Source organism: Astatotilapia calliptera, chromosome 22 (genome assembly GCF_964374335.1).
Source record: "Astatotilapia calliptera chromosome 22, fAstCal68.1, whole genome shotgun sequence".
NCBI classification, from domain to species: Eukaryota; Metazoa; Chordata; class Actinopteri; order Cichliformes; family Cichlidae; genus Astatotilapia; species Astatotilapia calliptera.
Genome location: NC_137442.1, coordinates 16366617 through 16385339, shown reverse-complemented (window position 1 = coordinate 16385339; position 18723 = coordinate 16366617). Strand labels below are relative to the sequence as shown.

The following is an 18723-nucleotide window of genomic DNA, read 5'->3' as shown; positions in this document are numbered from 1 at the left end:
ATTGCTGCCATGTCATTGGCTTATTAGATGTTTGCTTTGACAAGCAGTTGAGTAGATGTAACTAATGAGTCTATATTGTAAGTTTCTGGATGTGAAACAAGTCAATACAAATTTAAGAAGCTGGGGACAAAATCAACAAACCTCACCCAGTCCCCATCTTTCTGCTGTCCAGTGGTTAGCAGTTAAACAGCCCAAATTTACACTCTCTGTACACGAAGAAGAAAAAAAAAGACTGAATTGAGTTGCTAAAACTCCTCTCCATTTCAGTGATGAACCATTGTCTGGACACTGAGCTACTAAAAAAAAAATCAAACACTGGAAAATACCACCTTTATTTGGCTAACTGAATCCTAAAATTTGGCATAAACAGGCACTGAGCTGCTCAGCTTATCTGTCCTGTGGAGTGCTACTCAGCCTGTGGAGGCTATTGCATAATTTGTTGAGACTATTTGTGAAGCTTTCCAATTTTGGGAAAATAATGCTGTAATCAGGATTCTCTACATTTTAGATTTTAGCCTGATGTCTTAACATCTTAACTCTGCATGTCCTCCTTCACTACATGAACATCCTTTGAGGTCTTCCTCTTTTCCTCCTGCCTGGCAGCTCCAGAGTGAACATCCTTTGACTAATATATCCACCATCCCTCCTCTGTATATGATCAAGTCATCTCAGCCTCGCCTCTCTAACTTTGTCCCTGAGCTGGCATGTGAGCATTGTTAAAGGCTTCTTAAAATTCAAACCTCTCCTTTTAATATGTTGCTTCTTTGAGCAGACACCTCCGTGCTATGTGAATCATCAGTAGCCAGATTAACACTGGGTTACAGGTTAATTTGGGAATGTGTTGTGTTTAATTGCTGTTCAATTACATCTTTTTGGGGGGTTTCTGTAAAGATTGGACACTAATGCACCAAATCATCTAGTCAGTTGTTGTAGTGCTTACGCCAGATGCCACAGGTGAAATTAAGTTACCACAAACCAATTTCCACAGTCCCTGAGGGCTCTCTCAGTCTTTTTGCCTTCTGAGCTGCACCGATTCAGTAAAATGTTTTTTTTACAGGACTCGTCACAGCAGCTATTAAAGCAAAAAATAAATAAATAAAATAAGTTCATTGAAATATTTTCAGATGCAAAAACTTGAAGTGCAGCATCCCTACTCTCGTGTGAGCCCCACTGCAAACACTAACTCTGCATATTCAAGAAGTAACTCCGCTGAACTTTCCAACTCGTACCGTTTTCGTCGATAACAGGCGGAACAGTGGGCTGCCGACCGTCATCGTTTCGTTGCGTTTTGTGGCGATTGCAAACTCCAGAGATAGTGCAGCGCAGGGCGGACTCTGCTGCCTCTGGAGGCGGTGGTTTCGCTGTATGCCTATCTTACGCTCTATCTCCGCCCTCTGGGGAGAGACTCCTCCGTTTACCGAGCACCTTTTTACGCGCACTGGCGTTAAATTACAATTAGGGGCTGACGGACTGCAGGAGCGCAAAGGACACCGCGTCAATTTGGTACCGGATTCCCCCTCATTTTTTCCTCCTCCTCCTCGTAATCAATTTCTGGATTATGGGGACGTCGCGGAGCCACGCAGGGTTATCTACAGACGCTTTCCAAGATTAGCTAGAAACATGGAGCACGCCAGAAACAATGTGCATGAATCAGACTTTGTTCCAGTGCTGCTACACATTTCAGTGATCTCGCCTGTAAATACGCCAGGATATTTATTTTAATGCTTCTGTGCGTTTCTTTTTCTTTTAGTGCGCGCAATGTGCAGCACCGTGGTTGTTGCTGCTGCTTAGAGTTGGCATAGCCCCACAGACATCAACCTTAATAATCATTCTTTTAAATGTAAGTGATGCGCAGACCTCCGTGGCTTTAACCGTAACCAATCCGCCGTTTTTAACGTAAATACAAGCGACAAATGATGAAATAATTGGCTGTGTTGATCGGTAGACACAAATGCGTTAACAGGAGTTCACGTTATCCACAGATTTGAAAAATAAAAAAAATAAAAAATTAAATAAAAGAAAAAACCGCGACGCAGGGGCTGTTTGGAGTCACATGCGCCCGGGACAAACAATTAAGATGACAAAAACGCTCCCCAGTAGAGATTGTCTTTATTGCCGAGGAAGCCGCATTCTTATCACATCACAGTTTCTGGATCGTAATAGAGTTGGAGGACAGGGAGCAGCAGAGGGAGAAGAGAGGGAGGAGAAGCAGATGAGAGCTGCCGAGCCGCACACCGGAGCCGCTGCTGAGGGGCAGGATTTGGCTTCAGTGGTGGACTGAGCTGAAGTTGAAGGGATCCCTATGACAGTCGGCTTCACGTTTCCCCCCGAAGCCTTCGCTCTGGACAGAAGCACGTATGGACACATTGCAGCACAGGTGAGGGACAAGAGGAGCTCTGCCAGTTGGCCTCATGATTAAAACACAACTCTCTCTCAAAGAGGACAGCATCGGGCTTTCATTTGGAAACCGTCTCTCAGGTCTGCACAAACTGATTCTACCTTCATCCCAAAAAGAAAGTAAACCTGCAACCTCAGCCTCCCGCTCCCCCACTCCCAAGTGCCCTGCAAAGCCCACCGGATACAGTCTGCATCCACAGATGTAACTAAGATTTCTTCTTAAGGAAGTCCTATAATTTTGGGTAAGTGTTATTCTCAAGTGTGGACAGATGGAAAATGTCATGTTGTGGAACTTAGGGATCTGTGTGAATGCACAGTATTTCATTGATCTCCCTGTGAAGTATTCACCTAGTGTTAGTGACAGCTGGTATGGTGATGCTAGCCCACCTCACAGCCTGCATATCTTCAGCAAAGACAGGAGGGTCTGCACCAGCTGTTCATACAGAAGTGAAACTCAGCAGACCTGCACACAGCAGGCAGGTGTCCTGGTTCAGCCTGTCTCACTGAACTCGTTTTTAAGGTCATGCTTTACAGGATGCGTGACCTGTGAAGGGTTCAGCCAAGGTGTGACATCACGCCTGATGTAAAACAGTTTTACACAAAACCTGGCGCTGTATATGTGTGTATTTTTGCTTTTTCAGTTTATTGTTAGAAATTCTTCTCAAAATATTAAAGCTGTTCAGGTGATTTTAAGTAAATGACTGTAAACTCCCCCCCCCCCCCCCCCCCCCCAAAAAAAAAAAAAAAAAAAAACGTGCCACCCTCACCCTCTGGTTTGGATTAGAGAAAATTTGCAGAAAATTTTCCTATTTGTGGATTTTTTTTCATAGAGCATATCTAAAATATTCGCCAATTATTTTCATTAAGACGATAGCTTAAGGTATGTTTGGTGTTTTTAAGTGTTTTTGAGGGGGGTCTCAAGTATTTGCGTATTTCAGGTATTCAATGGCAGTTGTGGTCCCTAACCGCTGGTATTCACAGCAGTTAGGGACTACTCAAAGTATAAGCTAAGGCTAAAGCGCTACATGTAGTACACCACCTTCTAAATTAGCAACATGCTGTCAGTATCCCTAGTACCCACTTATTGTGCCACCACAGACTGTATATAAAAGCTCAGTGTTGCCTCCTGGTTGTTAGTGATCTGTCGCGATGCCTGAGCATTTTTGCCATCACTACCCTGGTGGTATGAACACGAGGAGTGAGCGGTGGATCTGGCTGAGAAATTGGAGAAACGCTCCATGCTAATTTGGTAGCAACTTGTCATTCACAAGCCCTAAGGCATGCGCTGCTTTATCCTCCATTCTAATAGAGGCATTGTTTGGAGCAGAAGAACATCATGTTTATTCATTAATAGGTAAAAGTCTTAACTGAGCCAGTGTGCTCATTGGAAAAATATTTACTGTAGTCAAAGATCAAGAGAGACAAAAGGTTCTATTCCCATTGACTTCTATATAACCAGATGTTCTTGCTGAGTCTCCCCCTGCTGGCTTCACTTTACAGACCCAGAGACTGTGTCCATCTTTTGTATACAGTCTATGGTTTGCATGTACAAACTTATCAGTGTCTGCTATGTTGTTTTTAGGGAACAAGACTAAATATGACAGTAGTTTTGCCCAGGAAGCCTCCTGATTGGTAGAAAGAAAATCATTCATAACATGTAATGTAGAAAAAAAAAACTATTCATAAGTGTTTAAATGTCATAGCTCATGTTTTTAGAGATTTTCCCCAGAGGCACTTTTTTTTTTTCTTTTTGCAGTACTAATGCATCTCAGCTGCATTCAACACTTTGTGCCCCACGCTAAGAAAAACAAGATTCATTAATTTACTTTATTTTAAGGGGAACTTCCATCTTAATCAATGCACAAACCTGCTGCTCTCTCTTGGCAGTCAGCTACTTCAGAGTCAGCGAGACTTTGCTTGCACTAATTTCACTGACACCTGTAGTTTCTTAATGAGCTATCTGTGGGTGTTGCACATTGAACACCTGCATGGACTGTGGAGAGAATGCAGGTTATCCATAATGATAGTTTAAAGAGCTCAGTCTTTATTTTTTTAAAAGATAGAAAAAAACAAAATCATTTAACTGGGTTATTTTAGCCCTGTCAGGTAGTCAGTTTACTATGACAACAAGAACTTTGGCAAGGTTTCGTTTCGTTACATAACAGCACTGGTGTTAGTGAATATCTATTATTAGGCCAAAATGGCTTTTGCCAGCAAGTGTCCCAGTTTCACTGGACTTTGTACTGGGTTCAGTATGTGTAGTTGGGAGCAATAGATGATTTGCCAAACTACGCATGAGTGATTTCATTTATTGCTGGTATTCCTCCATCTCTACTGGCAACGGATTGATGTTGGGACAGTGAATGACCACCATCTTCATGGTCCATTATGTCACACCGTCTCTGCACTCAGTAGGCTCTTTTTAAACCGTTCCCCATCCTAACCAAAAAGCATACTGTAGTGGAGACAGCAGTGCTTCAGTTAATGAAATGTCTAAGGCTGCACACTTGATGGAACAAGATAAGTTTGGCTCAGTCTGACTCATTGTCCCTCGCAGGATTTCCTCATCCTCCTCCATATGAAATGGGTATCTTCATAAGAAACGCCTATCTCCTACATCTCCTCCAGAAATTATTTTGTTAGTTTAGCTGAAATAGAAAGGCGTGACTCACGGACGTCTATTAATCTTTCTCAATTTCTCATGAACTGTTGAGAATCTGGACTCCTTGCCACTCTGTCACAGTTGTCAGCTGGGAGCCCGGCAGCCGGCAAAGAGCTGATTCTGCTCCAGTACCAAGTTTCCGTCGTAATTCTGCAGTTCTTCAGCCATCTTCAATACAATGCACAGAGGGGGCTTCTTCTTGCTGCCAAGGACAGCAAGGCTTTGACAGTCTAGCTGAATGTTCTCTGAAAAAAAAAAAAAAAAGTTGGGAGTCTTGTCAATGAGATCCTGTCCTGCAATTTTCTCAAATTGTTTTCTTTTGCCTCAGGCCATGGATTTATTTCTCATCCTCTTCTTTTTTTCAGCCAGCTAACAGAAAAAAGTGGAGATATTTTTGTAGTTCTGGTAATTCTTTCCTATCCTGAGCCTCTCCTCCAACTTAACACAGTCTGACAACGTAATACCTTATAATACTCATCAGTTTGCTCTCGCAGAGCTGCCCCTCAACTCTGTCCCCACATTTTTCTCCTCTTAATCTCTTCTCTTACAGCCACTGGAGGCATGCTATAGTCACACTAGGGGAAACAGTAGTTGGAAACTGCGACACGACAACTTATTGCAACCGTGTGCAATCGCCTGCAATATTGTTGCCTTTGCAATGGTTGCTCTGAAGACGTTGACCAGTCTGCGACCAGTCTTCAAAGTGACTTTGTTACATCAAGGGTGGGAAGGAAATAGCAATGAGATGGACTCAGTCTGCTTTCAATTTGCAGTTGAATGAGGTCAAGTTGGCAATTAAATGCAATCTGTTTGTGATAATGGGGTAATTAACTTGGTGAAGATTTGAAACAGACATGTAGAAATTCATGTAGAAACACATAAAGTAGCTGTGAACTGACACAGGTGCTCAGCAACATTGTGTTCTGGATATATTCCTATATAAAAACAATCAGCTGGCAACCAGTTTTGTCCCCTATTGCACAGATGCTCATCGGCTCACACTGACTCACATTGATTGCAACACATTGCCAATCTATTCAAGTCATTTTTATTTATATAGCGCCAAATCACAACAGCAGTTGCCTTAAAGTGTTTTATATTGTGTGGTAGACCCTATAAATAGTACAGAGAAAACATAGAGAACCCCAACAATCATATGATCCCCTATAAACAAGCGCTTTGGCGACAGTGGGAAGGAAAAACTCCTTTTTAACAAGAAGAAAGCTCCAGCAGAACCAGGTTCAGGGAGCGGCGGCCATCTGCTGCGACCGGTTGGCGGTGAGGACATGCTGTGGAAGAGAGCCAGAGATCAATAATAACTGATAATTAAATGCAGAGAGGTGTATAAACACAGTGAGTGAGAAAGGTCTGTGCTTATAGATTAAACGGTGATTATCTGCAAACGTTTGACAATCTGAGAGTGATTGCAGTCAGATCAAAATTATTCAGAAACAGGTTGCCTCACCTTGCAATCCAACGTGGTCACCCAGGGATCGAGGTTGTTGCACGGTGGTCCGTTAGTAACTGCAACTGCATGCAACTGGGTGCCGAATGTAGAAAAAATGCAACGCAATCACTAAAGAACCAGAGATTTATTTTTGGTTGCCATTCTGTTTTTGCTCTAGTGTGACTAAAGCCATAACCCACCTCAGATTTCTGTGGGTAGTCTCCCTTGTTAGCATCTCATACAGCTGTATTTTACGAATCAGTCAGATGCCCTGATTAGGACTCTCCTGATGTCATAGAATATTTATTTAAAGCTTTCAAAATGACTGCAAAAATCTCACCTGTAATGTGAGTTTTATTTTAAGAACCAGGAATTTAAAAAAAAAATTAAAAAAAAGTGTGCTAACCCCATCCACTCACTTTTTTTTTTTTTAATCTCTTGGATGACAAACTGTCACTGTACAGAAAAGTGTAGCTTCAGGGCTTTTTTTCTTTCACATCCATCTGCTTAAGGTGGGTTCGGCTAAAATTGTGTGTTTAAGCTTCTTTCTCTGTGTAATTTGGAGGTCAACCCTGCTCCGGTAAGCATCTTAAATTGAGTATAATGCGAAAATCTGAAGCCTTCATTTGTTAAATACTGAAAATATGATGTGTAATATCAAGTATTTTTTAACCTTTTAAACAAAACAAAAAAGCACATTAGCATATTCATTGATACTTGATTTTTTTTTAAGAGGCAGCTACCGTAAATGTCCTTTTAGGGAATTTAAAAGCAGGAAATTGAACTTTTTGTTGGAGAAATCATATCACAAACAAATCATCATTCAAAGCAGGATATTTTTTATACTTCTTCCACCACACCTGGAGGGGATCCATGTCTGTAGGAACGCTTATCAATTAATCATGGAAGCTGCTTGTGGCTCTGCAGCATCGTGACATTTAGCTAGCAGATCTAAAAAAAAAGGGCAGATCTGATGGGGTGGATGAAGAAGAAGCTCATGCCGTGCTTTGCAGCCCAAAAACTGCTATCTTTTTAATGACATGGACAAGTTTGTGTGTTCGCATGCTCCACAGCAGCCCCAGATGGTACCTCTCATATTACTGCATTTGAGTCATACAGCTAAACATCTGTTTCTTTTCTTTTTTTCCTGAAAGATAATTTCCCGCTGCTGTTTGTCTACAGCAACATTTTATCAACAGAAACCTCAAAGACATTCATACCATGCAGATGAAGAACGATTCCACCTACTGCACAGTAAAAAGTCATTTCAACTCCACGTTCAGCGCTGTTTACTACTATCTATAAAATTACATTTCTCTTTCATTTGATTTGTACAGTTTGACACATTCTCTCTATTAATGTTGCTTTACCGTTATTTTCAGGCACAATAACAGGTTCACGTTTTTTCCTCTGGTTGTTTTTAAAACTTTTTGTCATTGTTGTGTTTTTGGGGGTTGGGGGATTGTTAGTTCACTGATGTCAAAAACTAAAGGGAAAACTCTACTTGTGTCTGTGCCATATAGCTGCATGGACACATCTTCAAAGACGTGGCTGCCCCATCAGAGTCAGTTTGGGTTGGTTGGTCAAGCGGAGGCTTGCTGTGGTGGTGGACCTGGAGTTTTAACCCCAAGTGAGTCAGTTTAGCCGAGACCCAGTCAAAGTCTCCTTTTTTTCTCCGTCGTCAGCTTTGCGTATTGTCATTTCTTAGCCTCTTCTCCAGTCTGTCATGGTCCAGTAAGGTTTTTATCTGTTATATATGTTTTTCTATGTCCCCCCTCCTCCCCCTTAGTCTTCTGTTCTTTCTGAAATGCATCAACACTGCTGTTGCTAGTGGTTAATGAAGGGTTTAACATGCACTAGCCTCAGATATGCCGCCCTGCTTTTTTTTTTTTCCTTTTCCCTCCTCTGCCATGGTTTCCCAATCCTTTTCAGCATTATAAAGATTTACAAAAGTACCTCAGCACATTGATGATTTCATTTTTTATTTTTTTAAACCACTCGATCCTCCACTGGAGCGTCACTCACCGTCAGAGCCGCGCTCCGAGTTTTATTTTGACATCCTCTAGGTTTGATAGCGCCATTTGCCTTTTTACTCGGCTTTGATTCATTCCTCCTTCCTCCTCACTGTGCTCCCTTTACCTCCCCAGATGAAAGCAGTCATTTCTTTTCCCTTCAGGGACGGGGAGAGAAATCATTTTATTAGTCGGCGCAGTGTGTAAAGCTGTTGTCTTTGCTTTCGACATTAAGGCCTACAAAAAAACATGTTAGAAACAAAACAAACAAGGGGCGGTCAGAGGCGACTGTAGGGGGGATGGTTTTTGAGAATCGCCTCATTTTTGATGTGTGCTTTCACGAAATAATATAATATCTTAGCGGGGTCGATATCAAGAGCGGTATCCACATTGCTTCTTGATCTTCGTTCTCAGCTCTTTAATTTGGATCTGCTCATCTACAAGCATAGCATTAGAGCTTCTAAATACATTAGCAAAAACGGAGGTAGTTGGATAGAGAGCAGTGCACAAGCTGCGAACATGTTCCTATGGTAACTAGGCCACACTTCCCCTGGCTAGTACGTGTACACACACACACACACACACACACACACACACACACACACACACACACACACACACACACACACACACACACACACACACACAGAGGGAGGAACAAGGCAGGAGAGAGACAGAAAACACACACGTGATGGAGAGCAACTTTAGATTGTTTATTCGGGTTACTGTTCTTGTGTCTTCCTCCGCTCAGAGGCCATTTTTATACAGTACTGTCTTGGCCTTCAGAAGTAGCGGTTACACTGCAGAATACTCAGTGTTTCTCCAGAAATATCTGCCAGTTTTCAAGCCGATCGCAGGTTCTTCCCCGTGGCTCCCTCGCTCCCATACTGCCCCTGCTTCCTCAACCCCTCCACCCACCTCTCCTCTCTCATCCTGCAGCTCTTCTGTGCGTTTTACTTCTCCTTGATTACAGTGCTGCTTCTAAACTTAGAAGCAGAGTGGCTCCGAAGAGTCAGAGGTGTCGCTTTTCTACTTAGAATAAAGCCAGCTGTCCACATTTTTGTGAGGCGTGTTGAATTTAAAGCATCTCGGTCTTTTGGGTGTATGTGCTGGGCTCATGAAACCGAGCTAGTAAGACCGTCATCTTTGGGTCCTCGCTCGAAAGGGTTTTTAAGTCTCCTAAACAGCCCTAATGTTTTCTCACTTCAAATTTAAATGCAGCGGGCACTTCAGGACTTTATACTTTATCTGATTCTCTAAATGCCAGCAGTTTATACCTCTCTGCGCTCGCCATCTCCCGTGTCATTCTGTGTTTGGTAAATCACTGCTCACACTTAAACCGTGTCAAACCTCCTGGGGCAAGGCTGCCGGGCTGTCAAAGAGCCACGGAGTTGATGCTGCGAGGTTTTGCTTCTGTCAGTCATGCAGGATGATTGTTTGGACAGCTTGCTGTAAATGAATGGCCTTAACTTTCTACACTCATTACACCGTCTGCGTTTGCTTTTCAGCACCTGTGACGCTGCTCGAATTCACAATGGTGGATGAACCATGGGTCGTACTTGGCGTTTAGATGTTAAACTCTGGCTCTGAAGAGTCAGTTCATACAAATGAACACAAAATAAATTAAAATACATTAAAATACATTTCTCACTTGCTTCTTGTGTTAATGAGCCGTGCAAGCAGTTTTCTTATATTTCTCTATTTCTTCTTATAGATTATAGTGAATGCCTTTATGCCCATGGCCTATTCAGTTGCCTATTTTTTCTGGAAAAAGCCATAAATACTACTGGATTAAACACTATAGTCTGACACTTGAAACAAGAGTGTAATGAAGTGATTAAAAAAAACAAAGTGAAGTTTTTCTGCCATCATGAACAAAGTTGCGTTTACTTTCATCATACGGGCGCAGAGAGAATCTCAGATACATCAACACTTTGACTCGTTCTTAAATTACACACTTTAATGAGGCTGCATGTTTCAAATGTGATTTTAATCCTTTTTAGTTTATATTTGACCAGTTTACTAGTTTAAACAAAAAAAATCGACATAATTGTATTAGAATGTTGTTTTCTCACTAGAATCACAAACCCTTGCCCTAAACTGTGATGTAGAGGGAGATGCATTTCACCAGTTGAACATTTGAATACACTTTTTAAAAAGTTTATTTTTAAAAACATCTCTAAAATCTTTCGTAACAAATTTCTAAGCGTTGTGGTATAAAGAACTTTTGTTCTGTTCTTAATCAAGATGGTCCCACACTGCTTCAATAATCCTGAGGTTCAGGCTCTGGGGAGATTTTGATCTGCATGTTGGATCAAAATCTGACAGCACTTTTTTGGGTGCCATCAATTTTAATAAGATCCCCAACACCGCTGGCTTAAATGCAGTCCCAAACCATGACAGAGCCTCCACCTTTTTACACAGGACTGTAGACACTCATTGTTGCGCCTTTTCTGAGCTCTTCTGTTTGTATTGATGTAGATTTGAACCACTCCATCAGACCTGTTCTCGTGGATTTTCAGTCCAGTTGCTGTCAAATTTGGCACACCTCAGCCTTTTTTCCTGGTTTCCCTTCTTTAAGAATGGATTCTTCACAGCCATCGTTTCACTGAGACCATGTCTGATGAGGCTTCGGTGAACAGTACATGGCTCAATTGGAAGGTCCAGATCTATGTCTCAGATCTGCTAAAGATTAGGGTTTTTTTTTTTTTTTTTTTTTTTAGGCCTGACAGTTCTTCTTTTGTCCTCTTTGTCCAGTTATCTGAATTGATTTATGGACACACTGCACACCATTCTGACACACACCAAGTTTTCAGATAATGGCTCTCTGAGAATCACCTTGTTGGTGAAAATTGATGCTTGTCAAACTTGACATTTTTCTTATATTCGCCTAAGACGTGTTTAAAAAGAAAAAAAAAGGCTAATTGTAACAAAGTGCGTAAAGATACAATTTAAAATAGGTTCTTTTAAGTTTGTTTCAACACAACACTGGTTCATTTCTTGAGTCAGATGCCTTCTAAACGCCAACAAAAAAATAATTAATCTGAAAATGGTCAGGTGTCAAAAGAGAAACTTTAAAAAAACTACGAGAAAGTTAAAATGTAAAGAAATGAGGGATGGCTCAAGACTTATGCACTGTACTGAATATGCTTGTATATGTGCAAATCTCACTGTAACCTGGATTAAAGGTTATCACTGATGTAGCTGGAAAATCCAATATGCATATAAATGTACGGGACATGCAACGACATCCAGACTGTTTCTTCCTTGGAGCCTGTCCCAGCTGTCATAGAGCCAGGATACTTCATGAAGGGCTAACTCAGAATGACAGGCAAGCGCACGCTCTCACATCCCCACCTACGGCCAGTACAGATTCACAAGTTCACCTGTCATGCACGTCTTAGGGAGGAGGCACCCACACAGGCGCAGGGAGAACATAGAAATGCCACACAGAAAGACCTCAGCCAATCAGCATGCTCACCCTGTAATAAAATACCAGCCAGCTGTTTCACTGAATTATGAAGTTGTGTATCATATTATAGACAATCTAAACCATTTCAGAGCTTATGATAGTGAAAGTCATGACCTGTCTAAAGGGTTAACTGTCAGACATTGTAAAACATATATTTGGTTATTATAAGTTATTAAATGTACAAAACTTCTATTCACTTGAACTTAATATCCAGTAGGGCTGCACGATTTTGCATAAAATGAGAATCACGATTTTTTTTGGCTTAGAATTGAGATCACGATTCTCTCACGATTTTCTTTTCCAGTATAAATATTTGTTGCACTTATTAACTGCACATCAACTTCGTAACAGTTGAGACTGAACATAAAAACAATAAATAAACATAAAAACAACAAATGTCTCACGTTTTGTGGTTGCCGCAAAATGTTGTACTGCTTGAAATTCCGTGTCCACCGTTGCTTGACGCTGCGTGTATAGAGCAGGTAGTGCAACAATAGAAAAATAGTTGTGGGACGGCACTGTGTAGCGTTTGTCTAGGGTATTGATCATTTTCCTAAATCCCTCTTTTTGCACAGTGTTGATGGGAGCCATATCTTTGGTCAGGTGATAAGTAATAGCCTCCGTAATTTCTTTGTGCCTGCGGGAGTTCGACGTGTATAGGGAAGCGCTGTATAAGGTTCCCGTTATTGATGTTTGGGTGGTTGACCGGGATGGATTTTCTCCTGTCACTTTCTCGTCATCCCTGACGTGCTCTCCGTTGTTTTTTCCTGCCAATTTTAGCATCACACGGCACAGCTTCTGTATCACGTGGTATAAGGCTCCGCCCTTGTCATTTGTCAAGCAGGAAGAGTGAGCGCTTGTTTTCATGCAGATTACGTCCCGGATCAAAATGCGGTGCAATCGTTGTCGTCGTCTTTTTTTTAAATCGTTGTCATTTGGAAATGAGATCGCACATAAGTATGAATCGAGATCGCGATTTTCTAACGATTAATCGTGCAGCCCGAATAGACAGTGATGAAATCTTAATCCATAGTTTGCTGAGCCTATTGTTACATTACCATTAGGGTAGGATTAACTGCCGCTACCTTGACAGTTTGTCTTACTTTATGGGTACTCGGAGCTGTCATAAAAAGAGCAACTTCCCATGGCATAATCACGGGTTGGTTGTTGACATGGCAGTATTTACTCGTTGGAATATGGCAATTACGGAGACTTCCATATGACATGAAAACAACATCTGCCCCAGCAGGCCTGGTCTGTGAGTCACCGGAGCCTCCTTGTTGTCATATGCTTCAGACCACACATAACGAGATTTGGTGCGTGTGAACTGGAAACACTGTCACTCCGGGACAAACCGGACGCCGACATCGTGGAAAGACGTAGGCCTCAAAGGCCGTCTAACATAGCAGCATGAATGTGGATTTTTATCCTGCTTGAAAATAGAGATGCAGTAACAAGAGAGAGAGAGCAACTCTCCCTGAAGGCCAAGAGCTATACTATTTTATGTTTTTATTACAGCATGCTCACCGTGGCCTGTTATGCTGATATTGTGACGATGTAGGGCGTCATATTGAAAAAATAAAAAGTGTGTTGCACAGCTCTCTCCAAGCCCTTCCATATGACATATTACTTGATATGGTTTCAAGAAATGCTTTTTTTCAAGGTGACCTTCATTGGGTGCTAACAATGAAGGTCAAGCTTAGCCAACCTAGGTACTTGTGTCCCCTAAGACCTGGTATATTGTTGTGAAGTTAAAAAATTGCGGGGACTGCTAACAAACAAACAAACAGAAGCGATTATGTACTGTACTATGTCAGAGGGAGAAACTATGGAAAGGTGTTAAAAGTAAAAGCACTTTAATTGTCTTAAACTGATTTTTAAAAACTTTTATAACAAAGAGGACGCCGTTTTATAAACCTATTGACTTTATTTAACCTACATAAATCGAGCACAATATGTTTTCTGCATTGTGTTTACATTCGACTAAATAACCCTGAAACCTACATTTTCCTCTGCTATGGTCTGTGGGAATTTGAGCCATACTTTTACTTGTTTATTTATTTCTTTTTGAGTCATAGTTGTGCGCTTCAGAGACACAAACTCTAAAATAACATTATGAGCGAATAAAACTGCGAGGGGCTATTAACAGCTTTTATAATATGTGTGAAAACCTGCTCACGTTGAGTCTTAGGACTGTCTTTTTTTTTCTTTTTTTGTTTGATTACAGCCAAAATCCAAGAACTAATTATGGTATTATTTTAGGTAAAGACTCAGTTTTTTGCTTGATACTGATTGAATACCTCATCTCAGGGTACCTGCAGATCTGATACCAGCCTTCAGCTAACATGCTAGCACTATGCCTCTCATTACACTGATTGCTGTGAAGATTTGAGCTCCACAGACTGTAATTCATGCAGCTGCCTTTGGTGATCCTCTGAATTTTCTTTTTTCTTCATCTAAGGGAAGTGACTACTAAACTCTGACAGTCCCCTAACTTTTCATGCAGGTATCATCATCAGAAATAGAAAGGTTTATGATCAAATACCTTTAAAACTAATGAGCTTCACTGTATATTGGAGTTAGCTCTAATTAGCAGCGAGTAAGTTGTGTGTGTGTCTGTGTGTATCCCATCCTCTATTTAGGCTAAAAGCAAGAAAACAGATTAAGTGAGGGGAAAACAGTTGTCTAGTGTCTAATTAGAGTTCTCATTATAGCTAATATTATCATCCTAGGATGCAAACATCTGACAAGATAGCATTGTCATTATGAGTGAAAGCGTGCTAATGTTAGTGTTTACCTCAAATCACCTTCTGTGGAGAATTAGAGGCTCTGGCATGGCTGCAGCCCCTCAGTCTTGTTGAGCACCAGTAATGCTACGGTCCAGTGTTTTTTGAAGTGTCCTATTATGTAAGGTGGCATGAGACGCAGGATTAGTGAGGTTGCCTGTTGTGACGGCATCATTGGTTCAGCTAATGCTTATTTGGTAGATTTGGTGAACTGGTGGGTTATTAGTGTTTTTTGTAGATTTCACAAGTGTGTTTTCTGGAATCAACAGAGTTTTGATCTTTTTTTTTTTTTTTTGTAGACATCTGCAGAAAAATCATAATTGTTAAATTGCTGTCGTGATCAGTCAGTTTCAAGGATAACTCATTATTATATACATCAGCTTTCGCACCTGATTGAGGATGGGGGGGGATTATTACCTGAAAATGATTTTATTCAAATGATTCTATAAAAGCAAAGTTTCCAGATATGTATTAATAGAGATATACATGCTAAAGGTTGAGTATGTTTCTCCAACACCCACTCACAGTCTTCCTCTTTCTGTTTTCTCTCTCTGTATCACAGTTAGCTAGAGGCTGTTGCCACCCACGCACTCAGTCCTGACAGCAATTTACATTCAGAATAGCCGATGCGAACGTATCCATGTGTTCTGATATGTCACGTTTCCTTAGATCACTGCATGCTGCAAGTGACTTTCTCAGTGGCAGGTGAAAATACAACCTAAATATTTGTCTGCTTGGTCATTTGATCCATTTGCTCTCGCGCTGAGACACGAGGCAGAGTTGGGATTCAGCCCCACAACGATCGAGGAAGATTTCCGCTCCCGCCCATCCCTCGTGGTCGGGCCGACAGGTCTGAGCATTTTTCTCACGCGTCTGTCGGGAGAAACAGATGCGTTGTGCTGCGTGTTGGTGTGTTTCATCATCTTTACTGTGCAGTTGTGTGCCCGTATCTTCTGCAGTTCAAGTAGGAGCCCTTGGAGTTGTTTCCATGGATACCAAACAATTAGCTGGGATTCAGAATAGAACCTGGAGAGTCGCCTATTTAGAGGCTTTGGGAGTGAGGAAATCATAGGATGACAGTGTCTTGATTCTGCATTGCAAAGGGAAGAAAAAAGGGCTCCCGTGGGTAATGGGTAACTTCTAAAGGAAAAATAAATAAATAAATAAAATGCTCCAGCAGATCAATCAGAGACAAAAATAGAACAGCAGAGCGACTGTGAACATGAAACACGATCACGTTTCCTTATGTGCTGTGAAACATATGGACGCTCTGAAGCTAGCTTAAAAGAATGCATGCATATAAAAGGGAATATGACCGTATTGCACAACCTGGGCTCACTTGCGGGCCGTATTGTAGCTTTTGACATGGCACATTCCCACTTGTGAAAGGCTGAACAGTGTGTAGCTGAAAATGTGATTGCTTTTTAAAAAATAAAACTTTTTTTAAGAAAAACCTTCATTCTTGGGGACATGAGGAAAGGCTAAATATAGATTGTGCTCCCATAGGTTTGCACATAAAGGTACACAAGCAGCCTATTATCTGAAGACTATATATATATAAAGTGATATCATATGTATAGGGTTGCCAACTCCCTGAAAAATAAATAAGGGACACCTCGTGGCCAGGGCCGGGCAACCCAGTTGTCTTCACCCTTCCCAGTGTGGTAGCTCTTTTTTTGTGTGTGTGAAATTATTTTTTAACCATTTGACTTGAATTTGATTTAAGCAGATGCATATTCTTTGTGATATGACCATATGGGAAACAAATGATCATTTAGCCATTTATTTTTAGCTCAAAATGACAACATTAACACAGTAAAACAGGTCTCTTTCTTAAACAGAAGCCTGTCATGCTTAACTTTTGAGAATATAAGTAAATCTTTCTTTAAAAGAACTCTGTCCTGCTTAACTTAAAATTATATAAATTAATAGAAAGCAATAGAACGAAAAATATTCTTGTAACATTGCACATATAGTGCATTTAGTACAATTGGCTTCAGTTGAGGTATTATTTCAGCTTTTCTAATGCTAATCAGCTGCTCCTGTTTGTAAACCCGCTTGTTCCCATGATTACGCACCTTAACTCATCATCATTATTCATCTATGTATTACTTTTATGTATTATTCATCTATTTGTTGTAATCATCCATCCTTGCAGTTGTTTATTACACAAAATAAATGATATTATCACACTTCTGGCCACATAGCGCTGATATTCACCGCACATGCCCATATTAACCTTAACCAGAGGGTTTAAACAACAAACCAGTGTTTACATACCATATCTGCTTCTGCCGTGGCCTGGTGGACAAAAAATTGGTTAAGGGTTCCCCGAGCTTTCACGCCCCTCATGTTCTTCTTGTGCCCACCACTAGAAGCATGCCTATGGAAAAAGTGCGCCGGCACACAGTGCAGTGCGCTTTATAGGTGTTATCGTGCACTTTCCCAGCCAGGTGTTTTCCTTTTCCCAGTCCTCCCTGTACTTTTGCAGCCTTTTTTCTTTTCTTTCTCTGAGGGGAACAAACATTGCTGCTCTAACGCTGGGCTTACACTGTGCGATTTTTGGCCCATTTTGAGCCGATTTTTGAGTCGTGCGACCGATTTGGTGATCGGCCCGATTTTGGCCTTCATCGTGCATCGTGTAGTATACGTGGGGTAACGAGAAGCGATTAACACCTCACGACCAGCTCCCGATCATCAATCGCTCGTGAGGGTGTCACCACAGCCGCTCACACTGCTCATGCGCAAACACGTAAACATCGGCGAAAAAGACGGCGCAGCACGGCTGTGCAGCGTGTGATCTGGACACAAGTGATGGAGGCACTTGTAGAACTTTGGAAAGCTCATCCGAGCCTTTTCGATGTGGCATCACAAAATTATCACGACCACAACAACCGTGAAAATAGTTGGATTTACACTGCTGCTCAATCACAGCTGCCTGATCATGTTTTTCATTAGCAATTTAGCAAAGTTGATGGTGGTGGTGTGTCTGTGTGAGGGAAAGACAGAGAGAGCGAGCGACAGATTTTCTGTTATAACCTTCATGTTATGTTGGCACAGTGTGAGCACTCAGGTCGCATCAGAGCATCGGGCCGTATAGTGTGAGACCTGCATCGTGACCTGCAAACTTCTAACCCTGCGAGTCAATCGTGCAGTTTGAGCAGGAGCTGAATAACGTGACTGAAAAAAATCGCAGTGTCTGCCCAGCTTTAGGTGTACTGTCATCCGAGACTTGCACCGCAGTGTCGGCGTTTGTTTCCCTGTTGGCCATGCTTGTTGTTGTGGTCATCTGTTGTCTTCCGGTATTTTCTCCGCAAGCGACCTTTCCTCGACCAATGAGATAATCTGAATTGTCATACTCGAATTGTCATAAGTGTGCTGTCAGCTCATTGGTCACAAAGCAGGAGAGGGGCTGGGAATTATGTTTTCAAACAAAGCGTTAATTCCATTAACATTTATAGACTACTTTTGATTCTCACTGTATTACGGGACAAAGTGCGTCCCTTATTAGCTCAATACGGGACGTGTACTTTTGTTTCTAAATACGGGACGATTCCGTTTTTTAAGGGACGGTTGGCAACCCTACATATGTATGATGTGATTGTTGCAATAGCCAGGTGGTGATTAGCATCTGCTTGACTCAGAGAGAGGGAAACATGCTAGCTTTATTCTGCCTTAAAATAGCTTTGAAGATGTTAGCGAAGTTGGCGAAGGTACATTTGGGATCAGATTAACAAAATATAGATTAAGTAATTTGTTTACATTTTAAAAACTGAATGTTGTGGTTTCTATTGATGTTTATGTTCCAGAGTATTTGCTAGCTATGGCCTGTAACCTTAGACTAGAGCGACCTTGTTTTATTTCTTTTAGCTAAAGCTAAACAGTTATAGGCCATTGCCTGATATTTACTTACAGATAGGGCAGTCAAGACATTAGATTTTCTATGT

At 41.4% G+C, this 18723-nt stretch overlaps 1 protein-coding gene across 5 annotated transcripts in view; it reads left to right on the top strand.

Annotated features, from left to right (window-relative positions):
- Positions 1-1298: 1298 nt before the first annotated feature.
- syngap1a (synaptic Ras GTPase activating protein 1a) overlaps positions 1299-18723 on the top strand; it is a 59273-nt gene continuing 41848 nt past the window's right edge. For 3 of the 5 annotated variants that reach the window (XM_026155791.2, XM_080296571.1, XM_080296570.1), the window contains exon 1: positions 7652-8136. In XM_026155791.2, the coding sequence (XP_026011576.2) occupies positions 7983-8136 (154 nt within the window). In that variant the 5' untranslated portion in view covers positions 7652-7982. Of the gene's footprint in view, positions 2640-7651; positions 8137-18723 lie in introns of those variants that run through there. The other 2 variants (XM_026155790.2, XM_026155793.2) reach the window with 2 other exon arrangements.